Below are 13,509 nucleotides of genomic sequence, written 5' to 3'. Positions count from 1 at the left end.
CTTGATGACTGACTATGTGGGACTGCATGGGAGGGAGAAGTAGGTGACGTTGACCAGGTTTGATGATGAGTTGAATATCAATGATATAGATGTCAAGAAACGTAAGTTTTAGGCATGCAAGATAATTAATCAAGTTTGAGACATGTTGAGTATGTGAGTGCCAAGGGGCGCATCCCACTTTCGTAAATGAGGTTTTAGGTGCCAAGGGGCATCCAACTTTCGTAAATGAGGTTTTAGGAAAACAAGCCTAGATCAGGGAATGATCTAACATGGAATGAAGTCTTCAAAACACATAAGATCACATAGGGAAAGTGACCAAAAAAAAGTATGCTGAGAACATCAATATTTGAAAAACAGAAGGAGGTAGAAGAACAGAAAAATGGAATTGAGGAAAATCAATATAAATTGCAGGTCACCATAGAAAATGTGTTTTTCACAAAAAGGAAGGAGTAAGCTTCAAATACCAAGTAAATGTACCATCAAATGCTGAAAATAAATATTAGATGAATATTGAAAAATCACCATTAAATTTGACAGTTGGGAAGTTATGTAGCCACCCACATAAGAGTAGTTTTAGTAAAATGAAGGAGAGAGAAGCAAGATTGCAATGAGTTAAGAACAATGGAAGATGATAAATAAAAACACATAGGCAGAAGCAATGTGTGGTGAGAAGAGCCAGAAGAAAGACGGGGTTTCATGTGCTGAGGGGAATTGGTCTGAAGATTTGAAGAAAGTGGATGAGAAATACCTGATAATATTCACTAGTGGAGGGGAAAAGCCAATAAAGAGGGAAGGATTGAAGGCACAGGACAGATCAATGGTGAATTAAATTCCAGGATGGTTTCAAGAAGTCACCTGAAGAGGTTAGTGGTGCTCTAAAGGAAAAAATTTCCTCTCTGATGACAAAGGCCAGCAAGAGTTCAAATGAATAAGAATTTTAAATTTTAATACCAAGAAAGATAAACTATGCTTTTGGAAAAGTGGAGCTTTGATAAAAGGAGGGATGTTGAAGGGAGTGGCATAGAGATGATAATAATAGTAATAATAACAACAACAAGAACAGAATCAACTTCATTGTTAAAAGCAAGAATTTTCACATGTAGCACCATTCATTTTCATGTAAGAGAAGCATGATTATTCCCATTTTACAGATGAGAAAATTGAGGCTAGGAACAATTAAATGACTTCCTAAAAGTCGTAAAATTCGGAAGCACCAAGGTCAGGACAGCCCAGGTTTATCTGGCACTGCAGCCCGCAGTCTTCCTAGTCTGTGGCAAAGCCTTCGACATAATACAGGGCAGCTTGGAGACAAGTTACAGGGTAGTGATCATATCCTCGGGCACTAAACATGGGTGTATAGCTCAATCCACATCATTCAGGCGTAACACAAGAAAAAGAAAACATAACTTACAGGACCTTTATTTTCTGACATTTAACAGTTTTAAAAATCTTTAATCAGGAAATGTTTAGAAATGACTTGAACTAAAGAAAATTGTAATTACTAAAAGTGGGCTCTAAATGTCATTTCCAGATTTCTGATGAAACAAAAATTAATTTATTTTTGGAATTTTGAGAATGTTTAAGGAAATAAATAGTATCAAAACAAATTTTACTCACTGTTGGTAATGCTACTCTCTATTACTGTTGCTTTGGAGAAATGAGTTAACCTCCTTAAATTCAATTTATTTATCTGTTAAAAATTAAATTTTTAAATATATTTTCTACTTTACAAATGAGCATTAGAATTACATTTTAGTCATCTTTAATTCCAAATGTAAAAATTATATTAAGCTGGTACTAGTCTTTTCATTACATATGGGTTGCTTTGAATTCCTGTAAAATGTGGGCCTTAATCAATTAAAAATATACGGTTGTTAAAATATAATGAATTAAATAGAAAAATATCCCTCTCACAAAAAAACTATTACTTTCATATTATTATGTAGACACATTTTTCATTTTAAGCTTTATCAGAACTATGCTTCTTAATCTGTTCTGTTTTAGAAAGAGATACATTATATTTAGTTGCTACTTTTAGCAGTGTCTCATCCACTTTGGATTAGAGAAGGGTAAATCCTTCATATTTAAACTCCTTTGTGTCTTCCACTGGTGTCTTTGTCTTTTAAACCAGTCTCAATAAGTAACTACTTGCTGAACCAATCAAGTTTTGAGGAAGTAGCTAAACCTTTTGTCATCACAATTAAAATGTCAATGGTCAGGATACGTTTTCACAATTTTGACAATAGTACATTTGTGATGCTCTATTTTTACTTCTTCCTAAATCATATTTTTCTATTTTTAACTCACTTGTCTTTACTAAGGTTTGTAAAGTAATACATTAAATCTTAAAAATGGAGTTAATCTAAATAAATACAATGCTAGGTAGGTAGGTAGATTGATAGGTATGATATATAGATGGATACAAATTACACATTTTCTACATTTATATTGATTTCGTTAAAATAGTGTTCTTGGATTTTAGCATGTTCACCAGTCACCCAAAGATCTTGTTAAAAAAACATTCTCATTCAGTTGGTGGGTGATGGGGCCTGAGACTGCATGTCTAAGGCACTTCTGTGCGATGCTAATGCTCGAGGCCCACTGTTCACATTCCAAGTAGCAAGATATTACAGAACACTAGTGAACAAAGAATTCAGATCATATGGAAAAAATATGCACACCTTTCCAAAACGGCATATTAAACAAAAGTTAAATTTAATCACCAAAGCATTTAGGATGTTATACTTTGTGACATATTGTAAAATTAAGAAAGATGTCTTTCCTAGCAAGCTAAAACTCCCTTTCATAAGTCAAGTATATTGTTATGGCAATTTATTTAATGTTCATCTTAATTTGGTGTCACAAACTTCTCACGTCAATCCAAACATTCCATTCTCTCTCTCTGCTCTCCAGCCATGCTCCCCTTCTCCCTGTTTAATGTTTCAGCAATCATGACAGCAGACTTTATATCGTGTTTGCATAACTATTCTCACAAAATGAGATATAATGTATCAATACTTCAATTACATAAAATACAGTATCATTATCAGTATTCTCCCCAAAACCTGCTTTATACACAGTTTGATGACAATACTAAAGAGTAAATTAAAGAACTACAACAGAAACCGCATTAATTTTCTCATAGGTTTATGGTAGCTTAATATGAAGTTGTCAGCAATATGAAGAATGGAATACAAAACCAAGTTAAGCTAGAATAAATTAAATAGATAACAGAAATTCATTCAAAAAAATATTAACAGCTTTCTTCATGTTCCTGGTCTTTAAGCCCCCATTTTCATTTCCACAGTAGGATCCCCTTTTCAGTCCCAGTCCTCTGTTTCCTGTGATCTCATCCAGTACACAGACTCCACTGGGCTGCTCATGCAGGGGCAGGCTGGAGAGGACAAGACAACTTTTTTTATCTTTCCTGTTAGAGCACAGATTCAGAGAACGAGAGACAAAAACACGCTGTTTGCTGAGGTGGTTCTGCATCCTGCTTTCCATCCAGAGAGTAGCAATAGCTGTAACTCCACCTGGAGTTGTAACCATTTTGAGTTTTTTTCATTTATAAATATATTTATAATATAAAAGTTTAGTGTTACTTCATGATTTTATCTCTTACCTAGACCAGTATTTACCAGGAGTGCAGGTTTCTGTTTCTTAATCCTAACTTATGTGATAAGTAATTTTTTCTAACAAAAAATCTTGCTGTAGGTCTTACTCTCTAATTCACCTGAAAAATAATTTTCCTTATCAGGTGCGGTGTGAAACAATACAATTTAGTAAACCTAAACACTTTTGCTGAGTAAAACGTGACTGCATGGTTAGTAATAAACCACAAGTGCAGAATTAGAAGAGCTGAAAAATCTTCCTTAAAAATTCTATTGTACTTGGGCTTATAGCTAGGGCCAGGTTTTATATCTTTGGCTTAAAGAAAATACACTAAACTTTATTATGTAACTGATTTTTGTCAAGGAATTTTAGAATCCAGAGTGCTGAAAAAATATAAAAATAAAAAGAAGGAAGAAAAAACTAAGATAATTAATAGTCGTCCTTTAAAATTGTCACATATGTTCTTAAATCTAAATTATGCAGGCAGAATCTGCCTCTTCATTCATCAGCAGGATTGACTTGTGTGATGTGGCTGCATACTTGTGGGTGTCTTTTCCGTCTTCTGAACTCTTAATAGAGAAAATGATGAATACCTTCGATTAGAGTGAGAGAGTCCTTTTCAAGCATTAAGTCTAATTAGAATATTTAAGTAACCTTCTTAAGAAAATATGTACTATTAAAAATGTTTTAGTTAATCTTGTGATAATTTTTATTAATTTATTCTTTAAACATTTGATTATAAATTAGAATTGCCTTTATTCAAAGTAAAAAAAGACTATTACCAGCAAAGTAAAGGCTAGGTTATATTATATAAATTTTCAGGTACTAGTTTATATTCCTTGCAGTAAAAACTGGGCTGTCTATATTTCTGCGGGGAGGGAATGAATCTTTTTCTTCACAATAAAGTTAAGTATTTAATTTAGCTAACTTAAACAAATTGATTATTTTCAGCACTTTCAGAACATCCAAAGTATTTTGATATTATAACCTACTCTATTATAGCTGTTTAGATGTACTTTGAGCAAAGAAATAGATTAAGGTGTATTTCTTTTATATAATTTTACTCTCCCAATTACAAAATCACCAAGTGAGCCATGAAGTCACCATGGTTCACCAAAAGAATCATGTCACAGTGATGGAAAGAACATGTCACCACTTTGAGAGCTCCCACACATGATAACACAAGTGTGTTCTATTAACAAATCATTCATTAAGAGCATCTTCAGTGACTTCAATTTAGTTTTTATGTCTTCAAAGTACTTTCCTCAACATTTTAAAATTAACTTTGGTTTCTATCATTAATAAACAAATAATTAATAATAATAATAATATCATAAACACTTGCATTTGATTCTAACCAATAACTTTACTAGAATAAATGCCCTAATATGTGAGTACTCTCTATAAATCATCTTTTGAAAGCAATGCCCCCAAAGAAAGAACTTGTGCAAAATAAAGTTGTTTATTATTGAAAGTTATATGCAAGAATTATGGCATATTTTAGCTCCAATACTCTAAAAACTTTTATGATTGTTCAACAGACCTGATAAAAAGAATCACCAAGCTGTTGCATTATTTTTCCAAGAAGACAAGGCAAATCAGAATTAAATGTAGGTGTATAATTGAATTTTACTGTACCTATAATAGTCCATATAATAGCTTTAGAGTTATTTTTGTTACTCAGAAAGCGTTACTTCTAAAAACTAAGATTTATTAAATCACTGTCCCACCACCACCATCAGTTTTTAATTAATTAAAGCTTAAATAATGTAGTACTCAATTTTTCTTAAAGGAATTAGGTAGACAATATTTGAATTACATAGCATTTCAAATTAGCCCCTATCACCTTATTACGGTTTAAATGTACTATTTTAATCTTAGTTCTTAAATGTTTTGTATTAGTAAATTCCACAGAATGTTTCTTCTCAGGAGGTTTGTGGGAAAAAATAATGCAAACTTGAAATGAAACAATATCTGTACTATTTATCTCCTGGGTTGGTGACTGTATTACCAATTTTATATACAATACCCCAAAAAGAACTTTTTTGGAGCTTAGTATGTATTTTTGCCAAGGATACAAAGTTGCAGCTTCACTAATACATTTCTTTCTTATTGCCTCTTTGTCTTTGTTATCTTTATTTATATAGATTTTTGTGCTATAATTTTATTGTCTTTTGTGAATGCATAGCTTAATAGAGCATCATAAACTTGAAAAAATTTTAAAAGATTTTATTTATTTATTTTTATACAGGGGAAGGGAGGAAGAAAGAGGGAGAGAAATATCAGTTGTGATTGCCTCTCAAGAGCCCTCTAATGGGGACCTGGCTTGCAACCCAGGCATGTGCCCTGACTGGGAATCGAACCAGTGACCCTTCATTTTTCAGGCCTGTGCTCAATCTACTGAGCCACATCAACCAGGGCTAAACTTGAAAAATTTTATAAAACCTTTCTCCTAGATTTAAACAACACCTCCTTTGCAGTATATGCAATTTCATTTTATTTTTGAATAGAGACACAAAGGATAGTTATCTTTTTAAAGGCTGGAGGGAACTCGTAAGAAAAGTGGGGCAATTGAATAGATCTCTTAGGTCCATTGGTATCCATTTATGCCCCATGGAGGATCTCTGATCAAAACCATGACTCTCCTCTATTAACCCCCATGACCGTAAAAACTCTAGTTTTAGAATTTAATTTATACTTTCTATCCAAGTAATAATGTTTAACTCTCTCTCCTTATGGTTCCCCTGAGAGAAAAATAACAGTAAACTTGAGGAGCACTGGTTGAGGAAAACAAATGATCACATAGCTTTACCTATATTGAGTCAGCAACACATAACAGTTTGCACATAAATACAGGGTGTTTTTTATTAGCTACACAGCTTACTAGAATTAAAAATACGGTAGCTGTATTATAGAACATTTTAAATGGCAAATACCAAAGGAATGTGTGTGTATGTATACACATGTGCATACATAAAAGTATTTGAAAATGTTCTGTAGAATACTAGAGTATTATCAATATTTTAATATTTGGTATGTTCATCTTGCATTTCTTAGCCAACCTAAGTGTTAAAAGAGAGCTTAAAAATTACTGAGTTTTCTTAAAGAAATGTCTTCAATGGCTGTCAGTAATCTGACTCTAAAAATTTATAAAATCTAATTGGAATACTTTTTTCTTTATATGACTAATATTTCACAATACATCTCTGTGACTACCTACTATAGATATGAATAAAGAATATTTAAACCTAGTTATCCTATAAAATAACAACATGTATTTATTCCAGTAAAAGAGTAATGTTCATAAATGTGTGTTTACAGGATTCCTAGACTAATAGGAATCAATATTTGTAGGTTGGACACTATTTAGGATATTTTTTTTTGCCCATCAGACAAATTTGAAGTATTTGTGTATCATTTTTTTTTCATGTAAAGGTAGTTAATCTCTCTTCCATATAAACATGCTGCTCTGAAATACTTTAAAATAACACAAGCTACTTATGAATAGGAAATAGGAGTAATTATGTGCAAGGATTCATCTTCTTGGTGTTCATCTTCAATGACAGGTATGCTCATAACAGTTCCTAAAATAGTAACTAGCACATTTATTTGTTGCAAGAATAAATAAATGGATGTGCAGAACTTTGACTTACTAGTATAAATGGAAAAAAACAACTGTAAGTATTTTTTAAAAATAGTAATTGTGAAAATGAAAACATTTACAGAGAATTTAATAGATACCAACATAATAATGTGCTATTTGTCTGATATTGTTGGAAATAGAAGGTCCCAAATATTTAGTGAATTTTCCAAATAAATAAATACGTTACTTTAAGGGCTCCAGATTTTTAATATAAGGTATTTTTTGTTGACATCCATTATACATTTAACCCAGATAATTAAACAAAGTACATTAACACAATTCAGTCTTTTTAATGACTCAAAGTCACTAGAAATATCAAAATTCAAAGCTTAGAAGAGGTCATATAGTAAAAGCTCTTTATTCAAAAAAGTAGGAATCAGATTTCTAACATTGTAAATCATTAATTCATTGTGCTCATCATTTAATCTATGATTAGCAAATATTTACACAGAGAGAGAAAAGCAAGAAGAAAGAAAAAAGACAAAGGAAAGAGAAAGAAAGAAAGAAAGAAAGGAAGAAAGGAAGGAAGGAAGGAAGAGAGAAAGAAAGGAAGGAAGAGAGAAAGATGGAGGAAGAAAGGAAGGAAGGAAGAGCTGGAGGGAGGAAAGGCAGGAGGGAGGAAGGAAGGAAGGAAGGCAAAGAAAGAAAGAGGCAGAAAATATACTACACCACTGGAAATTTCTGAAATATAAAGGGGTATTTTTTCTGTTTAATCTGCTTGTCTGCTCTTTGACATAGACATTAATATCCCAACTCTGCAAAGGAAAATATTGAGTTTGATATAGTTTCATTGACCTGCATAAGGTTATGGAGATAGTAAATCTGTCTCTGTAGCCCATGACATTCCTACTTCACCACTCTGCTTCTTCCATGCAGTGGTCCCCACAAGCACTTCGTGGGATTGGCCTGGAAACATGCTGTCCTTAGCTTTGAGATGGCTGAGCAAAACTAACTTTAAATATGTAAAATGTGCTTTATTACAATGTATTATGTTTACTCTAAAGACATCTAATCATTTTCTAACTTAATGCACTTGAAGGTGTTTGTCATATCTTGTCATTGAAATATGAATAAGAAACACATATAAAACTAGGGACATATATAAAACTTTTATCAGCTACTAAGTTCCAAATTAAGTCAGAAAGGAAAACAAACAGTTGGGGGGTATTTTGGGAGGAAATGATTGTTCATATTTTTCCTTCAGTGATCACTCTTTGGGGAGCCACAAAATATTTCAGAAAGATAAATCTATTATTCAACTTAATCTGCAGAAAAATAAGCACATTCCAGGAAAGTTATCTCGAAAGGTAAGATGTTCTTAATATTGGTTTTAATTTCCAAACTGATCATTTTAAGAATAGTCCTCTCCTTACTATTGTTGCTGATTTCTAATTACATAGCCTAATGAATATATGTTCATGTGAGTGTATTTATTAAAATGTAATAAAATATTTATCTATATGCCTGCTAGCAATTTGAACCAGAGCAACTGCATGCACAATTTACTGCAACCTCAGTATAATAATAAATCAATAGATTTCTTGGAAAAATTATTTATGAGAAACTTATTAAGGTTATCATGTTCATACCATCAACGAATCCACTAGAAAGTGAATATAACAGAAAATGTGAAAGGGAAACCACTGAAAGAAGAGAAGGAACACAACTCTTGTTCTATTTGAAGACAATGTCTACATCAACAATGTTTCAATCAGGACAGATTAATATTCATAATATATAATAAAACTACCTGGAAAGGAATCACCATGCTTTAATGACACAGTTCATGCTGTTCGATATGAATTGTATTCCCTGTGTGATGTCTTGAGTTACTTCAAACCCAAATTGCACAGTATGCAGTGAATTTTGAAATTTTGGCAGATTTTGTCTTCCAATTACCTGCATTAAGAAAGAATCCCAGCACCCTGTCATTTACATCAGATAACAGATTTCCAGTGCCACGACTCTTTTTTTTTTAGTCTGAGGTCTTTCATCATAAAATGTGTCAGATGGTACATTAGGAGGCAATATATCTAGGCAGAATATAACATAATGAGGCCAAAAGAGAGTTATTTAGAAATACCCTTTGGAACTGGTTACCTATCTCAGCCAGTGTTGAAAGCTCCAGGGCTCTGCATCTGAAACCTCACAAAGAAACATTATAAAGTACAACTAAAACTCTCAGTATTAAGAAGCCTAAAAGTCTTCACAGTGTCCTCCGTGCTGACAAAATAAAGCTGAAATCATCATTTTCATTTAAACACGGAAGAAGAGAGAAAACATATGATTCTAATTTCTACTCTTGTTTAGAAGATTCATGTCGCTAAGAAAAAAGTTGTCTCATTGGTAGAAATTCACAGATCACTAACAGTTCAATTACATGTGAATCAAAGTTTATTCTTCAATCCACATAACTCCATGTGTTTTATGACTTCGACTTGAACATTTCTATCACATTGAGTCTTCATAATAATTTTAAGTGGTAAATATTATTAAAAATAAGGCAATGAATCACAGAGACCCCCGTGACTTTCCCTTGATCGTATTCATGGACAGGGGAGCAAGGGAATGTGGGTTTGAGCCCAGCCAGTGAGTCTTCACAGCTCATACCTCATCATACCTCCTGCCACCAACTTCCTCAAAAGTTTTAGATGTGAGTTTCAGAGCAACAGATTAAAATTGTAGATATATATACACACATATGTGTATATACATGTATATGTGAATATATATATATACGTATGTGTGTGTATGTATATGAAATACATTTTCTTTTTTTTTAGTTTTGTTTTGTTTGCCTCTGCTATATTCACATACCTTAATGTCTGGGGCATAATAGGTGTTCAATGATAGTCACATGAAGTGCCAGGCATTGTTATCAGTGCTCTACATGTATTAATTCACAATAGCTGAAGAGAAAAAAAAAAGCTAATAATTACTATTATTTTTCTTTTCATATAAATAAAAGTACTTTAAAAAGTTATTTGAATGGCCCAGTGCCTTACAGCTAGTAAATAAGAGATGGGATTTGAGCAAAGCTAGTCCGGTTGTAGAGCTCACTGTAGCATAATGACAGCCAATATAGTATCTTTGAGTTGTTGTCATCACCAGTGTTATCATATCCAAGCACACAGTCACCTCTGGGTTTAAAGTGTATAGTTGTCAAAAAATGCCTTCTTCTCAAGCTGTCATTTGGATCAGAGTGGGAATTAAGTTACATGGTTCTTTTTTTTTTTTTTTACTTTTCAAGCTTCGACTCATGAATCTTTATCTTTTACTATGACTATCACCAACTCTTAGCTAATTCAACAATTTGTAGGTAAAGAGGATAAATACCTTTTCTCATCCACAACTTTTCCTAGCCCTTATACTCTTATGCAAAATTGGTAATATGCTTGATGGCATAGGTATCTGTATTTTCACCATTCATTCATATTTCCAGTGTAACTGTTGTGTAGCAGGCCCTGTGCAAATGAATACTTAGCATAATGAACAAAATCAATGAGATCTCTACTCTCAAAGGGCTGAATGTCCAGGGTAGTCAACTGACTTTACACTCAACTAAGGGCAGTGGTGACCTCCACATGGGCTATGAAAAAGGCAGTCCATGTCTCCATCTCCCCAAATCCTGGCTCTTTAAGGATACTTTAGCACCACATTCCAAATTAGAAGACATTAGGTTTTATTAAAATCTATGAGTTTACCTCCAAGTACTATGCTCTATATGTATAAACTCTAACAACTGATTAATTCAATAAATATCTTTGCATGCCATATATCAAGTATTTGCCTTAAAAGATCTGTATAGTGAAGAAAAAGTTTAGTGAACCTACTTAAAATTCAGAATTATGTCTTAGAACACATGTATGTGTGGACTCTTATTCATTTGTACATTAAACATATAATAATTGAGCACTGACCATGAGATAAGAACTATTCTAAGCACTGGCGACATGGAGGCAAATGAGATATCTCAGTACTTGTTCTAGAATGTAGAATTCACATTCAAGTAAAAGAGACAGAAAATAAAGAAATGTACATAAAAATGTTGATAGAAATATGTGCTTTGAAAGAAAAAAATAGCTATGCTTTTAGAGTCTGGAGTAGGAACCCCTGATGCAAATGAATATGAAGGACTAGTGGTGGTAATTATTTTCATATCTACATCCTACAGCATATAGGTTTAGCTCTGACCATAAGAAATAAGGAGTATCAAATTTACTAATTTGGCATCTTTTTTAAAAGCCAAGATTCTGGTTCCATACTCCCAAATTCAAATGTCTACTCTTGGACATATTAAATTTTCTGCACCTGAGTCTTCTCATTTAAAAAATGTGAATAATAATAGTATTTTCCTAATATGGTTACTGTAATAACTCAATTAATAAACATCAATAAATAGCTTAAATAAGTTCCTATATTTGGTCAGACTAGATAAATATTAGCTATCAATGTCATAAAATTGGTATGATAGAATATATGATATTTTAGTCTTTTTCTATTAAACTCTATATAATAAAAAGATAATAAATGTTCTTTCATGATTCTATATTTTTAAAGTGCTGTCAAAATTTTCTGTGATTTTCATAATTTTAGGTGTAAAAATTATAAACAATTGTATTTCTTCCTAGTAGAACAACATAAACTTGGCTTGATGATATTTTTATATAATACTAAGAATATAATGATTATTATAATTCTATTGAATGTATTGACAAGCAGGCCCTTCAGTAGATACTTCAGAATTCTAAAAGGCATTGTAAAGCTCCATTCATTCCATACACCTTCCTTATTTTAAACTTACTTGTATTTTAATAAAATAAGGAAATCTAATCATTGTTCCCTGAGGCTATTTATAAAACAAGTTGACAGTCTTTGGAAATCATTCTAGATTTCCAAATTTTAAAATCCCCCTCTTAATGTAATGTGATGTTATGTGAATGACTGAGTCTTTCTAAAAAAAATTGTTCTCCCTGTATCTCTCCTAACTTCAATCAGAAGCATTGCCAACATTGTAATATTAATCATAAATGCAGTATTTCTTTCTGGCTCAAGGAAATAGTCACAGAACATTCAACAAAAGATTTTTATGTGAAAAAAGAAAAAAATGCTTTAACTTTTTTCTTAAGATGAAGGTATGACCTTTAGCTTTAGAGAAAAGTAAAATATATGATATATTCCATAGTTGTCAATATTCCAAAATTTTGACAACTGCTCAAAATTTTCCCCAGCTTTTTGAAATGCTTTAAATGAGAATTTTCCCTTATAAATTACCATATTATAAATATCAATCCCCTCCCTTCAAAAGCATCTCTAGAAGCCAAGTAAAGTGGTTGTAAAATGATTATTATTATGCTATACAGAATGACGTAAATAAGTCACATTATTTATGTGATTGCCTTGGTTTTAACTTCTGAAAGAATGAAAGTCACAAATATTACAGTTGAAATTTTACTATCTCTTTTTTTGGCTCCAGATTTTCCTTTTTATTTTTCCTCCCTTCTTACTGTCCTTTTTCAGGCCTAAAGTTTAGCTTTTACTATTACAGAAAAAAACTGTCTTACCACTATCACACTTTCAAATGAAGCCATCCCACTGACTCCAGATGTAAATTCCTAGACAGTAAGCCTCATGTTTTTAAGTTCCTTAGCATTTCTACAAAGTTTTTGTTAATAGCACACACTCAACCTACTGTATTATAAGTGACCTCATTCTATCCAATCCAACTTAGCTTCCTTATTCTTCCTCCCCAAACAACCAATATAAATATCAATTTACTTTTGACTTTAAGCCATGTAAAGGTTTTCCTTCTGATGTTCTCTGTTAGAAACACTAATAGGCAGTTTTTAAAATAGATTGTTTGTGTTTTGACATAAAAGATTACATGCACCACAGCATTTAAAGGACTCACCCAGCTGCCAAACTTAACGCCACCGTGTGGTGAAATAGTGCACTTGTGATGACAAACTGCATTCTGTGCAGACTTGCCTAGGGTTATCCTGAAGAACCTCGCAGCACTAATCTGGGAGTGAGGTTTGAACGTGTGTGCACGCACACACGTGGATTACAGGCCGGATATTTTACGTTGAGTAGTTCCCGCTCATCTTGGGAGAATGATCAACAGTGCCGTCTGATATCTTCCGAGATGTATAGCAATCAGTAGTTGTAAATCATTAGTACAATTTAATGTTCATGAAATGGTAAGTTCTCTTAACTAACGTTTGGCAGCAAGATGTGATAAAGGTGAGATGGAG

General features: G+C 32.5%; 1 protein-coding gene across 3 annotated transcripts in view; it reads left to right on the top strand.

Annotated features, from left to right (window-relative positions):
- Positions 1-13,509, top strand: part of PIK3C2G (phosphatidylinositol-4-phosphate 3-kinase catalytic subunit type 2 gamma) — a 264,442-nt gene that overhangs the window by 32,335 nt on the left and 218,598 nt on the right. For all 3 annotated transcript variants that reach the window (XM_045830120.1, XM_045830119.1, XM_045830118.1), the window contains exon 6: positions 8,460-8,562. In XM_045830120.1, coding sequence (XP_045686076.1) covers positions 8,460-8,562 — 103 coding nt within the window. The remainder of the gene's footprint in view (positions 1-8,459; positions 8,563-13,509) is intronic.

The sequence above is a fragment of the Phyllostomus hastatus genome, unplaced genomic scaffold, assembly GCF_019186645.2.
Source record: "Phyllostomus hastatus isolate PE091 unplaced genomic scaffold, TTU_PhHast_1.1 phas_scaffold_93, whole genome shotgun sequence".
Classification (NCBI taxonomy): Eukaryota; Metazoa; Chordata; class Mammalia; order Chiroptera; family Phyllostomidae; genus Phyllostomus; species Phyllostomus hastatus.
This window is presented reverse-complemented; position numbering and strand designations above follow the sequence as displayed.